Below are 22,564 nucleotides of genomic sequence, written 5' to 3'. Positions count from 1 at the left end.
TTTTCGGAATCAACATGTAATATTCTCAATCTTCGAGATTTATTTTTCATATAAGGTTTCTTCCTTTTCAAGTATGTAATTTACATGTAGATAATATCATTTACACTCAATTACTTTTATCATTCTTCATCTTCTCAGTTCATTCGGGTTATTTACCATTACCGCTGCAATCGGGATTATTGTTCCAGTATTATCATTTACACTTAATCATTAGGGTTTGTTTTCTGCATCTCAATAAAATCGGGGCATTCTATATATGTTTGATTCTCATGATGCTTTATAATTTTAATTTTAATTTTAATTGTAATTGTAAATTTGTAATTGGGCAGGTTGATTAGGGCTGTCAAATGGAAGAACAAGAAGTTTGAAAATTGGTTCCAGGTTTCATATTATAATATATATATATATATATATATATATATATATATATATATATATATATATATATATATATATATATATATGTGTGTGTGTGTGTGTGTGACGATCGCTCCAAATCCATATGGACGAACACGTCATTCATTGATTTCTTTGCGAGGTATTTGACCTCTATATGATACGTTTTCTAAATATTGCATTCTTTTGAAAAGGCATACCATAAATGAATATTTAAATCAAAGGTTTTCGACATCTGATGATTTCTACATATAGACAATCACCGTATATAATAGTTTACAATAGTACTTCCGTTGACAATGCAGTCAAAATAAGGTACATGATGATGAATTGGTGAATGCAACGTTTTCTTGAAAAATATGCCATATAAGACTCCATGCACATAGCTTGTCTATCATATAAGCAAACAGCGAAAGACTTCTAGGGAACCTGAGAATAAACATGCTAACAAGTGTCAACACAAAGGTTGGTGAGTTCATAGTTTGTATGTTTCGCATAATCTGTATATAAAGATGGATCACAAGATTTCAGTTGCTTCATCCAGAAACGTTTATCAAAATATTCTACGAAATTGAGCACCCTGGTAACTAAACTTAACGTATATATAATTTGTACCCTTTGTATAATCATCTTAATAATACACGCAAACCAACGTGTATGCTTCTCAAATAGCATACGTCCGTTAAAAGGCTAGTGCTCTAGCTCGGACGGGGATATCAAGCCCTATGGATCCATATACTACTACTCGCGCCCACCAGTTCTTATAACTGGCAGTTACTAGTTACCAAAGCTAAGGGATTTTCGGTTTAAACTCAGTGTAGAATTTAGTATGTACTTGTATCCATTGTGTTTAAAATAAAGTGCATGTATTCTCAGCCCAAAAATATATATTGCAAAAGCAATTAAAAAGGGAGCAAATGAAACTCACCTTAGCAGCACATACAGTTGTTCATCGTAATGTAACCGAAACTCGGTATATCAAAGAATCGTAGATCTCAACCTAGAGAACATATGTTGGTCAATAAATGTCTATCAATCTAGGTCAGGTCATAGTGTATCACAATCCTAATGCTCGAGATCGACATATAAAAGTTATCCAAAGTCGTTTCAAAAAGTTAATTTTGACAATAGTTTAACAAAACGAGACGTACCTTATATAAGGATTCATTTACTCGGTTGGTAATATTCAAAAATCCAAATTATCAATCTCGTAAACAAGTTGTTTAAATCTTAATTGTAGATTCAAAAGCAATTTCAATTAACTTCAATCATAATTCAGTTGCTCATATCTTTTAATCGGTTCATCGAAATTATTCGATATCTAAATGAAAAGTTATTGATTTTTCGCCAGCTTTCCAAAAACATGTATATCATATACCTTTTACCAGTAATATATGTATTTAATTCGTGATCTATTATAAACTGTTTAACGACGAAATTTAGCATACACGTATGTATAAATATATATATACTCGAGCACTAGACATGGATACACAATTAATATATAAAAGATAAAATATGAGTGCTTACGTATCAATATTGAGATTCAATATTGTAGGATAGTACGTAGAAGTAACGGAGATGATAAACACTAGGTTTGACTTACGAGCAAAACCCTCGAACAATACCCATAACCTCCTTAGTAATAACCCATAGTTTCCTTAGCTCTATCCCACTTGAAAACCCATTTTGAAAGTGACACGCTCATGACCTCGTCGTAGTATTTTAAGTGATATAATTAATAATAATAATAATATTACTATTAATAATAATAAAATAAATAATAATAATCTTAATAATAATAATAATAATAATTTAAATAAATAAATTTACACATAGTAATATATGTGTAAAACAACTCGCGCAAAAACCTGGTATTTATAGGCATAATTCCTGATTCTGATGCCCATGCGATCGCATGGGTTTTATGCCTATTTCTCATGCGATCGCATGGCCGTCAGATCCAGCTCACATATTTTTATTTTTTTATTTGTCGACATAATAATTAATAATATATATAATATATTTAATTTATATAATTAATTATATATTATATTAAATTCACATGCATAGTTAACTTGTAATTTTTGTTCCGATAAGTCGTACGTTGTTACGCGACTTATGTCCCGGTTCCGGTTTTTCGAGTGTCCCTTCGTACGCTGAGAAAACTTGTAATTTTCATTCTGGGACACGTACCTTTGTCAAAATATAGCCTTAAATTATCCCTAAATTATACCACCCAGAGTATATCTTAAACTTTAGAGTATTTTGGTTATTTACTTCTATAAATCATTGTCTCGTTATTTATTAATATAATAGTATTTATCAAACGTTTCATAACCAAGTTAATATCTATTCTCAATATTTATAAACACGTTTTAAAATACGTATCGCAAGTTATTCATATAATTAATTCTTAACAGTTAATATTCCTTATTATTGTATGTGTCCAAATTACGTTATTTAAACAAATAATTCACCATTTATTTCGAATACCGTTAAAATGAATGATTTCTCAAATCAAGTGGACCTCTCAACAGAGACTCGTAATAATATCATAATTCTTAAGAGACTCGGTAAATATCTTTTACTTGAATCGTTTGGCATAATCTTTTAACTCTGTAGTTAAATATATTAATCAGATAATTAAACCAATAAGTTTAATGCACAGTATCATATCCTCAACACTTTGTTACGTTTTCAAGTTATAGTATATGTATCTATATATAATTGTTCGCGTTTCGTTGAGAACAATCGAAGATTAATTGAACAGTTCAAAATTTTGAGATTTAACTTCATAGACTTTGTTTATCGTGTCGGAAACATTAATCATACAAGATTAAGTTTAAATTTGGTCAGAATTTTCCGTGTCATCACAGTACCTACCCGTTAAAGAAATTTCGTCCCGAAATTTGAGTGAGGTTGTCATGGCTAACAATAAAAAAAAGTTTTTATGACGAATATGAGTCGATAAATAGAGTTTTATCACCGTTGAATAATATGGATAAAACAATCCAATTACTTGAAGCGTATGAGAGAAGCCGTCGTAATAAAGTGAAATGGAGAATAAAGATGCGTCTTATCTCTTGACGTAGTACCGATTGATTTCCGGAATTTAAGGAATAGAAAATCTTCATAATCTAAATAAGATTTGATTCTTCGGGAATTAAGAAAATTAAGATTTCCTTTGATTAATTGCGTAATCTGCCTCGATTGTTATGTCTGGTATTTTGCTATAAATTGCCCACTTCCGTTTCATTATTTTCACCACTCCCACATCTTCTTCCTCATTTCATACTTCCAAAAGATTGTGAAATGCTTCATCCAGTTCTGATTCTTGATATACTCCTAACCTTCATATCTGTCATTCTTCTCTTTCATTTACCACCGGAGGATTTTATTTACTTTTACTTTTATCTTGGGGTTATAGTGTTATTAATTTTCCCGTGTCTTTACGTTGCAATACGTATTGATATACACGGTTTGTAAATTTCGAGGTTGTTTTCGGGCTTTATATTTTTCATTATATTTCGGAGCTTCATGCTTTAGTTTTCTCTTCCCGACTTTAAGTCAAGCGAATAATGGTCCTAAATTCGTAGCTATACATTTCGGAATGAACATAATTAATGTTCTAAGAAAGAAACGGTAGTAGCACAATCTGACTTGTCAAATTACCAGAATACCTTGAAAAAGACCGAATCATTAAGAAAATATTTTCTTGATATTTTTAGAGATTATATAGAATGAAAGAGTTATGTAACATGGTTCATGATGAGGGTATGATCTGTGAACCTTTATCACGTTCCATTAGAAACTCAGCATAACTTACTGTAATATAATCACGTTGATCAAGTGTCATTATATTATACTAACTCATGCTTCAATTCCCAACACTACTTCAAAAACATCCATTTTTCGAAATTTTCAGAAATTAGAAACTAAAATAGTTTCTTTTATGATGTAACACAGATAGCGTGAAGAGATAAATGATTTCAGATTAGAATAGTTATGAAAATATCTTCAGAAATATGGAGGATATTTATAATGGAAGATACGATGATATCTTAGAATTTTTAATATCGGAGGATGATGCAGAAAATCTGTCTATGAAGGTTTAGAATAAGAAGTAAGATTCTTACTAATGGTTTCAGCAGACACTGAATCATTTGGATTCTTTGAAGGTAGATTTCGTCCTTGTGATTTGTCTACAGCTTCCTTCATACTTTGCTCAACCCGCTTTCCAGTTTCAAACCTTCTCTTTTTCTGTGCTTTTCCAACACACTACTCTTTATCATCAAACTTTCGACTGTTAAAGTCGTTTATAGTTTTTGCTGATTCATCAGCATTTTTCCAAAATTCGTAGAACTAGTTTCGTAGTTTGGGGTGTTTTTCAGAAACTTCACATTCGAAGTATGTAAGTCTAGAAGATAGACATTATATGTATATATATAACTGTTGGCGTAGAATTGCTGCGAAATTCAAAATACTGGTTGCTAATTCCCGGTAGTTGGTATGGCAATTATTGTTACAAGATGTGGATGAGTACAGGATAGGGTTTTAATGAGTATAATGATTTTTCAGAAGGTCAAGGATTAATGAAGTTGTTAGTAAATTTACTGCTAATGTGGTGGAACATAAAAGGTTCCCCGGTAACAAAAACGTATATGTCAAGGTTACAATAAGGTTAATCTGAAAAGTCGAAGTTGACTGGTTGAAAGTGTGATAAAACTGGATACTTTGAAAAGGATGGCAAGATTATTTTCAGTAATAACAATGCTAAAGGATCTTTTACATTTTTGAAGTCAAAGTATAGCTTTGAAAGATGTAGAGATCTAAGAATGATGTCACCTGTTAAATCTTGACTTGGATTCTGATCCGTCAATATCAGAATATGTAATTGAATTTGTATGGAAACGATTGTATATCGCTGTGAGCATAGTTAATAATTTTTGAATCAAAGTTGAAGAATGTACAGTGTAACATATTAATTGTGAACTTATATATTCCCGAGTATTACCTACCCGTTAAAGATTTCACAATTAATATTTTGTACAAAAGAATTTTCATTACAGTCTTTATGAAAATATATGTATGTATATTTCTTCAGATGTAATACAGATTTAATGAGTTAATATCATATTAAGCTCATTTGATTTTTAACTTGAATTAGAAATGAATAATCTCTAAAACATTAGAGATTATATAATCTTCGCGGAGTATTTCACTAATGAAATCAATACTTCATTATTTATTCTTATTGATATTCCTTGGTGAAGGGTGTTGATATTCGTGGAATTCTTGCAAACTTCGCAAGGTGCAAATGATGTTTTCTAGAAAGTTTCGAGTGCATCGAAGATGAAAGTGTAAAATCAACCATGTTATTGAATAATACACTTGGTTTATTATGAAATGAAATTCATTGAATTGAAACAGAGATTGTAGTTATCGATGATTAAGCCGTTAATGAAGGATGTACATCATTGCATATTAGTAATATGAACTAACCGAGTAGTACCTACCAGTTAAGATTCACACGTAATAGCTTAGTACGAAAATATTTATTTTGATTTCAAAATTCATATATATTAAATATACATAAAATTTCTTCAGGGGAAATGAGTTAATACTTCATCGGTTATTGTTGCTGGTATTTCTTGGTAACTACGGTGCGTATGACGTTGATGCTCGTGGAACAGATTGTGAAGTTGAGGTTTGCGATGCAGATGTTATTGGTGGTGCTAATGGTACTATTGGTGTTGTTGTCGGTAGTACTGTTGATGCCGGTGATGCTGCTGGTGTTTGTAACCTTTGCACCATATTCTCCAAAGCCACTACCCGAGCACGAAGCTCGTTGACTTCTTCTACTACATCGGGATGATTGGCGGTTCGGACGAGCGGATGAATAAGATCCAAAATTTGAGATAGTATATTATCGTGACGAGATACTCTGGAAATGAGAGAGAAAATGGTGTCTCGAACAGGTTACCGGTAAGTGCTTCAGGTTCTTTGCCAAGAAGGCAATGTGGTGGGTGAAAGGGATCGCCTTCTTCTTGTCTCTAATAATTAAGTAGGCTACGAACCCATCCCCAATTTATCCAGAATAGATGATGGCTAATTGGTTGATCCATTCCGATTACACTGTCTTCGGAATTCAGGTGAATATCCATATCGGAATAGCTGTCAGAGTTTGAACTAGATACAGGATCCATCTTGTATAAATAGGGAGATGATTTTTGATATGAATTAGATTATAGAATTTAGTTTGGTATTCTTCAATACATAATTTACATATGCATATATAATACCAAATTCGATAAATCACGGAGAAATTTTCGAAAGATATCAGGAAAAGTTTACAGTAACAGATACGCTAAGATATGAATTTTTGTCTATACACTATTTATGCAATAAATGCAGGAAAACGTGTCTAGACTTAAGAATGATAAGCATGTAATTTCCGACAAGAAATGATAAGCAAAACTTTTAACTTGCAGACACGGTCGAAGTCCAGACTTACTAATGCATCTTAACAACTATCAGTTAGACACATTCATGCAAGACCTGATTCGCTAGGACCAACGCTCTGATACCAACTGTGACGATCGCTCCAAATCCATATGGACGAACACATCATTCATTGATTTCATTGCGAGGTATTTGACCTCTATATGATACGTTTTGTAAACATTGCATTCTTTTGAAAAGACATACCATAAATGAATATTTAAATCAAAGGTTTTCGACATCTGATGATTTCTACATATAGACAATCACCGTATATAATATTTTACAATAGTACTTCCGTTGACAATGCAGTCAAAATAAGGTACATGATGATGAATTGGTGAATGCAACGTTTTCTTGAAAAATATGCCATATAAGACTCCATGCACATAGCTTGTCTATCATATAAGCAAACAGCAGAAGACTTCTAGGGAACCTGAGAATAAACATGCTAACAAGTGTCAACACAAAGGTTGGTGAGTTCATAGTTTGTATGTTTCGCATAATCTGTATATAAAGATGGATCACAAGATTTCAGTTGTTTCATCCAGAAACGTTTATCAAAATATTCTACGAAATTGAGCACCCTGGTAACTAAACTTAACGTATATATAATTTGTACCCTTTGTATAATCATCTTAATAATACACGCAAACCAACGTGTACGCTTCTCAAATAGCATACGTCCGTTAAAAGGCTAGTGCTCTAGCTTGGACGGGGATATCAAGCCCTATGGATCTATATACTACTACTCGCACCCACCAGTTCTTATAACTGGCAGTTACTAGTTACCAAAGCTAAGGGATTTTTGGTTCAAACTCAGTGTAGAATTTAGTATGACTTGTATCCATTGTGTTTAAAATAAAGTGCATGTATTCTCAGCCCAAAAATATATATTGCAAAAGCAATTAAAAAGGGAGCAAATGAAACTCACCTTAGCAGCACATACAGTTGTTCATCGTAATGTAACCGAAACTCGGTATATCAAAGAATCGTAGATCTCAACTTAGAGAACATATGTTGGTCAATAAATATCTATCAATCTAGGTCAGGTCATAGTGTATCACAATCATAATGCTCGAGACCTAAGGTCGGGCTATCATCAACTACGCGTCAAAGAAGAAGATATTCCGAAAACTGCTTTTCGGACACGCTACGGTCATTATGAATTTTTGGTCATGCCGTTTGGGTTGACTAATGCGCCAGCTGTATTCATGGACCTCATGAATCGAGTTTGTAGTCCGTATTTAGATAAGTTTGTTATCATTTTCATTGACAATATTCTTATCTATTCCAAGAGTGAGCAAGAGCATGAGCAGCATTTAATGTTGGTATTAGAATTGTTAAGAAAAGAACAGTTATACGCCAAATTTTCTAAGTGTGCATTTTGGTTGAAAGAAGTGCAATTTCTTGGCCACGTTGTTAGTAGCAAAGGAATTCTGGTTGATCTAGCTAAAATTGAGGCCATTGAAAAATGGGAGACTCCTAAGACACCAACGCAGATACGCCAATTTTTGAGTTTAGCTGGTTATTATAGAAGGTTTATTCAAGATTTTTCCCGAATAGCTAAACCATTAACAGCGTTAACGCAAAAAGGGAAGAAGTACGAATGGACTTCTGAGCAAGAGAGTGCATTTCAATTACTGAAGAAGAAGTTGACTACAGCACCTATTTTATCGTTACCTGAAGGGGACGATGATTTTGAGATATATTGTGGCGCTTCGCGACAAGGTTTTGGTTGCGTCCTTATGCAACGGAAGAAAGTTATAGCATACGCATCCCGACAATTGAAGATTCACGAGCGGAATTATACGACGCATGATTTAGAATTGGGAGCAGTAGTGTTTGCATTGAAGATATGGAGACACTATTTATATGGGGTTAAATGCACTGTGTTTACTGATCATAAAAGCCTTCAACATATTTTTGATCAGAAACATCTGAACATGAGGCAACGTAGGTGGGTCGATCTGATAAACGACTATGATTGTGAGATTCGCTATCATCCCGGGAAAGCGAATGTAGTGGCCGACGCTCTAAGCAGAAAGGAACGGGAACCAATTCGAGTACGAGCAATGAACATAAAAATTTGCATGAATCTCAACTCACAAATCAAAGAGGCTCAACGAGAAGCTCTTACTAAAGAAAACATAGAAAATGAAATAATGAAGAAGTATGAGAAGCAACTCATTATACAGGAAGACGGAATTCGATATTTCGCAAACCGTATTTGGGTACCGAAGTTGGGTGGATTAAGGAAGTTGATATTGAACGAGGCACATAAGACAAGATACTCGATACATCCTGGAGTTAGAAAGATGTATCAAGATCTTAAGACGCATTATTGGTGGCCTAATTTAAAGACAGATGTTGCAACATATGTTGGGGAATGTTTAACTTGTTCCAAAGTCAAAGCAGAACACCAGAAACCGTCAGGGTTACTTCAACAACCAGAAATCCCAGAATAGAAATGGGATGGTATTACCATGGATTTCATCACAAAGTTACCTAAGACTGCCTGGGGTTATGACACCATTTGGGTAATAGTTGATCGTCTCACCAAATCTGCACATTTCTTGCCTATAAAGGAAACGGATAGAATGGAGAAACTATTACGATTATACATAAAGGAAATTGTTTCAATGCATGGAATACCTATTTCCATTATATTCGATCGTGATAGTAGATTTACATCAAAGTTTTGGCAATCACTACAGGAGGCCCTGGGAACCCGTTTGGATATGAGCACCGCATATCATCCGCAAACTGACGGGCAGAGTGAAAGAACAATTCAGACTCTTGAAGACATGCTCAGGGCATGTGTGATCGATTTTGGAAACGGATGGGATAAATATCTACCATTAGCAGAATTCTCGTATAATAATAGTTATCATGCGAGCATTAAAGCTGCACCATTCGAAGCACTGTATGGAAGGAAGTGTAGATCCCCTATCTGTTGGAATGAAGTAGGAGATCAACAATTAACTGGTCCCAAGATCATCCATGAAACAACTGAGAAGATAGTGCAAATCAAGGAGAGATTGAAAACAGCCCGTAGTCGCCAAAAGAGCTACGCCGATGTCCGAAGGAAACCATTAGAGTTTCAGATCGGTGACATGGTTATGCTAAAGGTGTCACCTTGGAAAGGTGTAATACGTTTTGGAAAAAGGGGTAAACTGAACCCAAGGTATGTAGGCCCGTTCAAGATCATCGAACGCATCGGACCGGTAGCTTATCGACTCGAGTTACCATAACAACTGGATAGGGTACATAATTCATTTCATGTCTCAAACCTCAAGAAATGTCTTGCAACGGAAGATCTCACCATTCCTCTTGAAGAAATCCAAGTCGACGAGAAACTACAATTCATAGAAGAACCAGTCGAAATCATGAACCGTGAAGTTAAACAACTCAAGCAGAGCAACATACCAATCATCAAGGTTCGTTGGAATGCTCGAAGGGGTCCCGAGTTTACTTGGGAACGAGAGGATCAGATGAAACAAAAGTATCCACATTTGTTTCCCGACAACGCAAAATAGGTACAACTTTAAAATTTAGGGACGAAATTTATTTAACGGGTAGGTACTGTAACGACCCGGATTTTTCCGATCGTTTTATACTTATGAGATTAATATTTACATAAAATAAACCTTACCAACATGATAAGCAATCCAAACTGTTGAGACTTATGTTTTTGAAAAGAGTTTCACACAACGTTTGACCGTCCAATTTGACCGATGATATCACGAACTATATAACACACGATAATTATACGATTATGTATATGTACATATCTATACATATTTAACATGATTTAAGGATGGTTTAACATTTCATTGTGAACTAACAACAATAAGTTATAAGTATACTTTGAGACCACTAGCTTAAGTTTTCAAAACGATAACTATATGAAACGTTCTTTGACATATATACTTACAATCTATAATGTGTTGGTGATCTATGTCACCAATATGATTTAAGTGTAATGGGATTAATTTGTAACCAAAATAATCTTGATAAATATCGATCAAGTTTGGGGAAGTGTGGAGTGCACACTTGTTTGAACTTATCTTGATTATGACGGGGGTTCGGGGGCAGCGCCCCCGATAAGCGGGGTCCAAGGGGTGGTAACCCCTGGCGGGGTCCAAGGGGCAGAGCCCCTGGCTGAGGTCGAGCTGCCAGGTCAGCTTGTAAATTTTTTTTGGGCTAACATTGCTTTATTAAAAATGTCTTAAAATTTTATTTTGGCCCGGTTTGACCCAAAAATAAAAGCCCAGTTTTGAGCCTCTTTTACAGTTATAAACCCGTCCATATTTGAATTCTCGTTCCGATTCCTCAAAATTTCTACAAGTATATCTAGGGTATATGTAACCGTATCATACCCAGCTTCTATACGTATTTACTATTGGTATATACCAACAATAAACTTCAATGATCAGCCACTAGACATGATGTTACATGTGGGAACCAGCCATTTAACCTCATGTGTGACTTTTGTGCAAGAAAACAAACTAAATCTCCTATATATCCATTCCATAATCATGCTATTTTGCACACACACACATACAATTTCATTTCCAATTTTCTTTCAAGTTAATTCACTCCGTAATCTCTCTTCATTTACCTACTCAAGAACGTATCAATATAATCATCCGATTTCAAGGAGATTACTTCCAATCTTTCAATCCCACTCCACCACTCTTTTGGTTCCAAGATTTTTCTTACCTTTTCCAGTAGCTTTGTCCAAGTAACTTGAGGTAGTAACCTTATTCATAACCTTATTCGATTCATATTTATATAGCTATCTTATTTTGTGTTATAAAATTTTAACAACAAGAACATAGTTTGAGTGATTTCAAACTTGTTCGCAAACTAAATAGATCCTTCTAATTTGATTTTTAAAAACACTTCAAGACCTGTAATATATCATATTATGACAAAATCAGATTAATCATATCTTGGCTAATTAACATAATATTTAATATATATTTACTTATGATTTGATTTTATATATTTCAGGACCACCCGTAAACAACACGAGAAGATTAATCATAAGACCTCATGATTGTACGCAACACGTCATTTGACAACACGGTACTTTATGTACGCAACACGTCACTTGACAACATGGTACCATGGGTCGAGATTAATTCTGATCAATACAAATACGATGGGGTCTTTATTTATTTTATTTAAGCAACTAATTGTGGACCACTAACATTGGACTGCTAACTACGGACTAAGAAAATATTAAAAGTATTAAAAGTATATATATATATATATATATATATATATATATATATATATATATATATATATATATATATATATATATATATATATATGTAACGATTACTTGAAAAGAAAATATGTTGATATATTATATATATGGTTAGGTTTGTGATATCAATCGGAGACCAAGTCGTGTTTATTACCTTCAAGGCAAAAGTGAGTATATAGTCCCACTTTTAAACTCTAAATATTTCGGGATGAGAATACATGCATTTTATGATTTACGTTATGGACACAAGTGATTAAAAATATATATTCTACGTTGAGTTGTACCACTGGCATACTTCCCTGTAACTTGGTAACTATTATTTACATGAGGTATTGTAAACGCGAATCCTATTGATAGATCTATGGGGCCTGACAACCCCAACCGGACTGGACGACCAGTATTCAACAGTTGCACAGTACTTCGTTTCGGTGACTACACTTGGTACGGTGTAGTAAGATTTCATAATAAAGGGAATATGCGACGTTGATTAAATGTTAAGTATGGTTATCAAGTGCTCAACAACTTAGAATATTTTTATTAAAACGTTTATATATGAAATCTTGTGGTCTATATTTATAACGCTGCCGGCATTAAACCTATATCTCACCAACTTTATGTTGACGTTTTAAGCATGTTTATTCTCAGGTGATAACTAAAAGCTTCCGCTGCAACATGTTGAATTTAAGCAAGATCTTGAGTATGCATATTTGTGTCAAAAATAAAACTGCATATCGGAGGATTTGTAATGTAAAATATTTTGGAGGTCGTATTGTTATTATCACATGTAAAGTTTGTAAGTCTAAGATTATCGCTAAACGATAATCATTATTAAGTTGTTTAAACCTTGTATTTGTAATAAATGCTATGGTTTGTATTGTAAAAACGAATGCAGTTTTTGAAAAATGTCGCATATAGAGGTCAATACCTCGCGATGAAATCATATGTTATTGTATTCGTCTTTATGGTTAAGGTCGGGTTATGACAATTCTCAATATTTATAAACACGTTTTAAAATACGTATCGCAAGTTATTCATATAATTAATTCTTAATAGTTAATATTCCTTATTATTGTATGTGTCCAAATTACGTTATTTAAACAAATAATTCACTATTTATTCCGAATACCGTTAAAATGAATGATTTCTCAAATCAAGTGGACCTCTCAACAGAGACTCGTAATAATATCATAATTCTTAAGAGACTCGGTAAATATCTTTTACTTGAATCGTTTGGCATAATCTTTTAACTCTGTAGTTAAATATATCAATCAGAAATTAAACCAATAAGTTTAATGCACAGTATCATATCCTCAACACTTTGTTACGTTTTCAAGTTATAGTATATGTATCTATATATAATTGTTCGCGTTTCGTTGAGAACAATCGAAGATTAAGTGAACAGTTCAAAATTTTGAGATTTAACTTCATAGACTTTGTTTATCGTGTCGGAAACGTTAATCATACAAGATTAAGTTTAAATTTGGTCAGAATTTTCCGGGTCATCACAATATATATATATATATATATATATATATATATATATATATATATATATATATATATATATATATATATATATATTAATGAGAGGTTGAATTACAACTAATACTTAGTTATTAGATATGTTAACATCTTCAGTATGTTAAGAATATGCTTTCTCATTAAAAATATTTTAAAAAGTCTTATGGTGAGTACATCTTGAATAAAGGTTTATGGCTGTGGCATTTTGAATGGTATTTCCATTGGTTTTCTTAACTTGAGCATTGGTTCTAATTCCATTTGCTTCTCCCAGATATTTAATATTTGATTTTCAGTGTTCTAAGTATTTTTCAATGCTCTCAGACAAGGGCATGTGGCAAGACCCAAGATCATAAAGGTCAAGATCATAAAGGTATTACTTCTACCATGCCTTTTTTTTTTTTTAATATTTTGACTTTCTTAAGTAGATTTCTATAATCTATACACTTCAACAAGGAATAATCTATCCCATTCTCTTTCTCCCTCTGTTTCATCACATCTTTCTCCCATGTAGATGTTCTTGATTTTAACAATTGTAGTAACCAACCTTCTTTGTATAGTAATGTGACCCATCTAACTTTCTTTGAATAGGAACGTGCCCATCTACCGTATGCAATTTCTTTAACCAAGATAAAAAAGACGTTGTTAACTGTCATGTAAGTGCTTGAACATTTTATTGTGTTATTGATTAAATTGTGATAGTTGTAACTTTCTTAGTAGTCATAAACAACTATCAAATTGGCCAACCCCTTAAAGATTCTAAAAGCTCTAATGGGTCAAAGTATTCTTTAATATATCATATACTACTTGCTAATGGATTTAGTACAAAATATATTCGGTTTCATTATTAAATTTAGACCCATTTAGTATTGTTCCTATCAGCTACCAATTGGATTTGAATCCACTCGTGTTGATTAATCATGATGATAAAACATTAGAAGGATGAAGATGAAGACGATGGTATAAGCCATTTGATTTGTGGATATTTAAGGTGAGTATAAATCAGTTCAATTGCAGGTAATTAATTTTCATTTTTTATTTAACCTAATTAAATTATCATATGGTTGTTTTGGTTTATGTGGATGAAGCATAAGAAATCTTAACATTGTGTGTGATATTTACTTATTGAACACCAAGTGTTCGATAAAATGCCACAAAGAAGTTCAAGATCGACTGTAGTTCTTTCTCTTTTATTATTTTAATTTGAATGATTATCAAATTCATTCAAGTTCTTCAATGCAATCCTTTATTTTTTAGGTAAGGAGTAACATTGAGATGTGAGAATATAGCATCAACAGATAGTAGTGTTAGATAATGCTCAGGTATTTTTTTGGAGTTATAATATGTTGTTACTTATGCGTATGTTAGTTACGTTACTTATCCACCATCACTAATTATGCAGACAATTGTTGTGTAGGTTGTGTTTAGCGAGGCTTTGAGAACACAATAGAACACAAATCCCAACCATGCCTAGATTTATGTTAGCTTCTATCGGTTGTTGTGTAGGCTGTGTAGGTACTTTCTATCGTTATTAAATGGTCCTTTTATTTATGTTTTGTTTAATCATCTTTATGCTTTCTTTGTTATTTATCGAATTTTTAAAATGGTACTACAGAAACACGATGATTGTAGATATATGTTATTAAATGGTCCTTTTATTTATGTTATGTTAATCATCTTTATGCTTTCTTTGTTATTTATCTAATTTTTAGAATGGTTATGTTATGGAAGTTTTTCAGGTTGGAGATTATCATCTAAGTCTTGTTAAGTTGAGGACGCAATCGAACATTTGAGTAAACAAATTTTGAAGTAATATCACCCTTTACTCTCATGTTAGTTCTTATTACCATTGATTATATTAATTTGTATATTCATCTTCAACTTTAGTTGTTTTTGTTGGTGATTTTAGCATGATCCAACATACATTTTAGGGATTGGATTACTAACTTAAAAGTGTCTTTCGAACCATTGATACGTTACACGAATTCGGAGAAGTGTGGAGTGCACGTTCGTAAAACGTGAGGTGGTTTGAGGTTTCCTTTAGACTTGGAAATGTTATTTGGAACATAAGAAATGCGAAACAAGACTTGAAAAGGCCATACGAGTGAAAACCTTGAGTTTGGAAAAATGGAGTGCTGGTCAGGCTTAGCCCGCGGCGCGGCTCAACCACCCGCGGCGCGGCCTAAGGCACAAAATCCATGTCGAGACTTTTGGCATTTTCAAGTGTTTTTCCTTTGTTAGCCCGCGGCGCTGCTCAAGGGCCCGCGACGCGGCTTAATACAGGGGACGCTGAAAAGATGTCTTTTTCACCCAAAAGGCACATTTCGAACCCCAAACGTTTTGGGGTTGTTCCAGGGCATTTTAACTCCGTTTTTTCATGTTTTTGGACCATTTTAAGTCTAAATACATGAATGAGAACTTCCAAGCAACTAGTGGGTATGAATCAAAGGTTGTGATTCTTCATCAAACCTTTTGACCCATCATAAATACACATTTGGTGTATTTGAAAAAGGTCCTTTTTACACACACTTTCATTTCATACAATTAGAGGATAATCTCTGCAATAATTTTGATTGTTTTCTTTTAGCCAAGACAACAATCTAGTCTTTGTCTTATCCCAATCGAAACTTCGTGTAACCCGTGGCTAATTGGGTCGAAATATTCGATTAGGAAAGTGTACACACGATTCAAAGATCAATCCGGAGTCGGTTCCGTTTCAGGCACGAAGATTACTTACAATCCAAGTTCTTAACATTCTAATCGAATATTTATCACCATGTCCGGTGAAACGGTAAAGGAAATGACTTCAAGGTTTGCAAAATTGGAAAGGTTTGAAGGGGCAGATTTCAGGAGATGGCAAAAGAAGATGAAGTTTCTTTTGACTTCATTGAAGTTGGTGTATGTTTTGTCAACTCCAAGGCCCGTTGAATCGGATGAAGAGACCATGGAAAATGCCCGGTTAAGGAGCAAATGGGACAATGATGACTTGCTGTGTCGTGGCCACATTCTAAATGGTATGTTCGATGTTTTATTTGATGTTTACAATTCGGTTGAATCGGCCAAGGAACTTTGGGATAAATTGGAGGCCAAGTATATGGCCGAGGATGCATCTAGCAAGAAATTCCTTGTTAGTAATTTCAACAACTACAAGATTGTTGATACTAGGCCCATCATGGAACAATTTCATGAGATCCTTAGGATCTTGGGGCAATTTACCCAACACAAAATAAGTGTGGATGAAACTTTTAACGTTTCATCAATCATTGACAAATTGCCACCTTCATGGCAAGATTTCAAACACACACTCAAACACAATAAGGAAGAGATGAATTTGAATGAGTTGGGAAGTCACTTGAGAATTGAGGAATCAATTCGGGCACTAGATAGTGGCAAGGGAAAGGGTAAAGAAGTGGGATCTTCTTCAATCAACATGATTGAAGATAAATCTCCTGGAAATAAATACAACAAGAAATCTAACAACAAGAAGCGAAATTCTGAAAACAACAAGAATGCGTCCAATAAGAAGGACAAGAAGTCTTGTTGGAGATGTGGCAAACCCGGTCACTTTAAGCGGGATTGCAAAGTCAAGATGGTAGAAGGAGCAAGCACATCGGGTGCGGGCCAAAGATCAAAGGATCCTACTCCTAATCAAGGTCAAAATTCTGACTTTGTGACTATTCCAATTAAGAATTATGTTTCGCATATTTCTGATGCATTCTATGTACAGGATGATACAATTGGATGGTGGGTAGATTCGGGTGCAACTTGCCATGCTTGCAAGGATCGTGAATGGTTCAAAAATTTTGTACCGGATAAGGATGTTTTGCACATGGGCAACGAATCTAGTGCTAGTGTTGTTGGTTATGGAAATGTTGTATTGGAGTTTAGCTCCGGAAAATCTATTACTCTCTATAATGTATTGTATGTACCTAACTTACGTAAGAATCTTGTATCTAGTCCCATGTTGAATAAATGTGGGTATAAATAAGTGTTTGAAAGTGACAAATATATATTGTCTAAATGTGGTGTGTTTGTTGGTTTTGGGTACTATAACAATGGAATGTTCATGCTTAATCTCAAAAATGTTCCTAGGGCCATTAATTCTACTTGCATGATTAGTTCTAGTATTTGTAATTCCGGTTTATGGCATGCTCGTTTAGGTCATGTACATTACAAACGAATGTATGAAATGTCTAAGGATGACTTAATACCAAGTTTTGATAAACATTTAGATAAATGTAAAACTTGTATGCTAACAAAGATCACTAGACAACCTTTTAGAGAAATAAACCGGAAATCATCTTTATTGGAACTAATTCAAAGTGATTTATGTGATCTTCATGCTACTCCTTCAATGGGTAACAAGAAGTACATGATTACTTTTATAGATGATTCGTCTAGGTATTGCTATGTGTATCTTTTGCATTCTAAAGATGAAGCTTTAGACAAATTTAAAATCTATAAAACTGAAGTAGAATTGCAACTTGATTGTTCAATTAAAACGTTGCGTACCGATCGAGGTGGCGAGTACTATGACCCGGAATATTTTCAATCGATAGGAGTTATTCACCAAACCACGGCTTCTTATACGCCACAACAAAATGGTATAGCCGAAAGGAAGAATAGGACACTTAAAGAGATGGTTAATTCCATGTTGTCTTATTCCGGTTTGAGTGAGGGATTTTGGGGGGAAACCATGCTAACTTCTTGTTACATCTTGAATAGGGTTCCCAATAAGAATGGGAAGAAGATTCCATATGAACTTTGGTTTAACAAACGTCCTAACTTGCATTACTTGCGAGTTTGGGGATGTAGGGCGGTCGTGAGACTTCCGGAACCCAAAAGGAAAACATTGGGTGAAAAGGGTATTGAGTGCATCTTTATTGGATATGCCGAGCATTCCAAGTCGTATAGATTCTTTGTCATTGAGCCGAATGATACCATTTCGGTTAATACCGTGATTGAATCTAGAGATGCAATATTTGATGAATCTAGATTTACATCAATACCTAAACCAAAGGAAGTGGTACCTATTGAAAGTACCTCCCAAGGTGCTCAATTGGAAGAAATTTCAAATGAGACTCATGAGCCACGTAGAGGGAGTAGGAAAAGGACTCCTAAATCATATGGTGAGGATTTTCAACTATTCTTAGTTGAAGGAACTAGAGATAATGTCATATCTCAACTTCATTATTGTTACAATATTGAAGAGGATCCGAGGACATATGATGAGGCTATGAGGTCTCGTGACTTTGCCTTTTGGAAAGAGGCAATTCGTGACGAGATAGACTCTATCGTGGAAAATAATACATGGATTCTAGTTGATTTGCCTCCCGGTTGTAAACCTTTGGGCAACAAGTGGATCTTCAAAAGAAAGATGAAAGTTGATGGATCGGTTGACAAGTTTAAAGCACGTTTGGTCATACAAGGCTTTAGGCAAAAGGAGGGTATTGATTACTTTGATACTTATGCTCCGGTTGTGCGTATCACCACCATTAGATTGTTGATTTCGCTTGCGTCAATTCACAATCTTGTTATTCACCAAATGGATGTAAAAACCGCTTTTCTTAACGGTGATTTGGAGGAGGAGGTGTACATGAAACAACCGGAAGGTTTTGTCATGCCGGGACAAGAGACAAAGGTGTGCAAGTTGATTAAGTCTTTGTATAGACTTAAACAATCACCAAAGCAATGGCATCAAAAGTTTGATGATGTCATTTTGTCTCATGGCTTTATGATCAACCAATCGGATAAGTGTGTGTATAGCAAATTTGACCACAAGGGGAATGGTGTGATTATTTGCTTGTATGTGGATGACATGTTGATATTTGGTACTAGCCAAGATCAAGTTGATAAGACCAAAGAATTTTTGTCATCTAAGTTTTCGATGAAGGATATGGGGGTTGCGGATGTGATTCTTGGGATAAGGATCATCCGTGGTGATAATGGCATCACAATAACTCAATCTCATTATATTGAGAAGATCCTCAAGAAGTTCAATCTTGAGGATACCTCCCCGGTAAGTACTCCCATTGATCCTACTCTTAAGCTCTTACCCAATACGGGTTCGGCGGTGTATCAACTTAAATACCCGAGTGCTATAGGGTGTCTAATGTATGCAATGACTTGCACTAGACCGGACATTACCTATGCGGTGGGTAAATTGAGTAGATTTACTAGTAACCCGGGTTCTCACCATTGGCAAGCTGTGAATAGAGTATTTAAGTATTTGAAGCGAACCAAGGACTTTGGTATCACGTATACCGGCTTCCCTTCTATCTTAGAAGGTTATTCGGATGCAAGTTGGATAACCAATATGGAAGATCATTCTTCTAATACTGGTTGGATATTCCTACTTGGTGGAGGGGCAATTTCATGGGCTTCCAAGAAGCAAACATGTATCACAAATTCAACAATGGAGTCGGAATTTGTTGCATTGGCTGCGGCGGGTAATGAAGCCGAGTGATTAAGGAATTTGGTTTATGAGATTCCTTTATGGCCAAAGCCCATTCCTCCTATTGGTATACATAGCGATAGTGCTTCAACGGTGGCTAAGGCTTATAGTCACATGTATAATGGTAAGTCTAGACACTTGGGTGTTAGACATTCCATGGTACGTGAATTAATCACAAATGGAGTGATCTCCATTGATTTTGTGAGATCGGAACAAAATCTAGCGGATCACTTGACCAAGGGACTAGCCAGAGACTCGGTGCACAAGTCGGCTATTGGTGTGGGATTGAAGTCCATCTAAATCTTTCAAAGTGGGATACCCAATTCCCTTCTAGTACAACGCTAGAAGCTTGAATTCAATGAGGAAAGCCTATTTTGAGAAGATTGGAACACATGTTTATCATATAATCCCAAAGGTATGTGTTCGGACCTACAAGATAAAGTAAGGTTGAAGTTTATAACTTCTTAATAGTTCTCTTGATAAATTGCATTGTAGGAGCAAGACTGAAGAGAGCTACCTAAGTGGACATGAAGTTGAGCCGCTTCAAGAAAGCTCTGGACTTAGTTTTCTATATGTTCATGATTGGATTGGGACACATGGCTCCTAATAGTGTCAAGTTTGTATTGTTAGAGATTATGGAACTAGTGTGTATATTATCGACAGGTTTTCAAATGAATTGATGGGTTCAAACTATTAGAGCACCCTGATTTTCGAATTCTTGCACGTGTAATATACTATGTGTAAATTCAATCCATGTGACATTTACATTTACGCATTAGTTTCTAATTGTTGGTATTTTAGTAATCAAGGATCATACTAAAATGGGGGGGATTTGTTGGTGATTTTAGCATGATCCAACATACATTTTAGGGATTGGATTACTAACTTGAAAGTGTCTTTCGAACCATTGATACGTTACACGAATTCGGAGAAGTGTGGAGTGCACGTTCCTAAAACGTGAGGTGGTTTGAGGTTTCCTTTAGACTTGAAAATGTTATTTGGAACATAAGAAATGCGAAACAAGACTTGAAAAGGCCATACGAGTGAAAACCTTGAGTTTGGAAAAATGGAGTGCTGGCCAGGCTTAGCCCGCGGCGCGGCTCAGCCACCCGCGGCACGGCCTAAGGCACAAAATCCATGTCGAGACTTTTGGCATTTTCAAGTGTTTTTCCTTTATTAGCCCGCGGCGCGGCTCAAGGGTCCGCGGCGCGGCTTAATAAAGGGGACGCTGAAAAGGTGTCTTTTTCACCCAAAAGGCACATTTCGAACCCCAAACGTTTTGGGGTTGTTCCAGGACATTTTAACTCCGTTTTTTCATGTTTTTGGACCATTTTAAGTCTAAATACATGAATGAGAACTTCCAAGCAACTAGTGGGTATGAATCAAAGGTTGTGATTCTTCATCAAACCTTTTGACCCATTATAAATACACATTTGGTGTATTTGAAAAAAGGTTCCAGATTTCAACCATTTTACACACACTTTCATTTCATACAATTAGAGGATAATCTCTGCAATAATTTTGATTGTTTTCTTTTATCCAAGACAACAATCTAGTCTTTGTCTTATCCCAATCGAAACTTCGTGTAACCCGTGGCTAATTGGGTCGAAATATTCGATTAGGAAAGTGTACACACGATTCAAAGATCAATCCGGAGTCGGTTCCGTTTCAGACACGAAGATTACTTACAATCCAAATTCTTAACAGTTTTTGATTAAAGGTATCATGATAAGTTTTTATCATTTGCAACCGTTAGAGTTAGGGTTTTTTTAGATTTAGTTTTCACTTAATATTATTGTGTAGATCAATGATATTCAGTTGTGGTTCTCTACTATTAAGAAATAGAAGAGTGCATGGAACTTTTTGGGAACTAAGAATTTGGATTCCATTTTTTATTTGTTGTACATTTATGCTTAGTAGTTAAACCGTGTTTGGTTATTTGGTATAGGTGCTGGGCAAATCTTGGAAATTAAGGATAAAGAATATATATGTTTTTCATTGAGGTAACTCTGTTCACTTGATATTTGATCACAATTTTTGGTGTCCTTATACATTTACTGTATCATTATTTCTCTTCTGATACAAGATGATGACCAGGTATAGACTCATGTCCAGTTTTCTTCTATATCAGTGTGTGGTTTAAGAAGTTTCCAGTTGTGATGATTCCTGATGGCAGACTTATTATTTTGATTTTATGGTTGTATCGCTTAAACATAAAGGAGGATTTCGAGAGGTAATTGCCTCAAAGTTGTTGCGAACAATTGTGCTCATGTTATTTAGTTTTCCCTATGTTTTGCATATGTTAAATATTATTTTTACCATCATTTGCAACTTTGTAAAATGAAAAAATAGTAATGAATATATATTATCATACATCAGCCCTTTGTTTAATTATGTGTTAACTCTCAAAC

The 22,564-nt window shown here is 34.6% G+C and overlaps 1 protein-coding gene across 1 annotated transcript in view; it reads left to right on the top strand.

The window, feature by feature from the left end:
• LOC139869281 (calreticulin-3-like) overlaps nucleotides 1-14,645 on the top strand; it is a 78,979-nt gene extending 64,334 nt beyond the window's left edge. Inside the window, exons 4-6 of the mRNA XM_071857595.1 lie at nucleotides 14,024-14,072; nucleotides 14,291-14,355; nucleotides 14,582-14,645. Of these exons, the coding sequence (XP_071713696.1) occupies nucleotides 14,024-14,072; nucleotides 14,291-14,355; nucleotides 14,582-14,645 (178 nt within the window). The remainder of the gene's footprint in view (nucleotides 1-14,023; nucleotides 14,073-14,290; nucleotides 14,356-14,581) is intronic.
• The last annotated feature ends 7,919 nt before the right edge of the window (nucleotides 14,646-22,564 follow it).

Source organism: Rutidosis leptorrhynchoides, chromosome 9 (genome assembly GCF_046630445.1).
Source record: "Rutidosis leptorrhynchoides isolate AG116_Rl617_1_P2 chromosome 9, CSIRO_AGI_Rlap_v1, whole genome shotgun sequence".
Lineage (NCBI taxonomy): Eukaryota > Viridiplantae > Streptophyta > Magnoliopsida > Asterales > Asteraceae > Rutidosis > Rutidosis leptorrhynchoides.
Note: the sequence above shows the minus strand (reverse complement) of the source record. Positions and strands in the feature narration are given on the sequence as shown.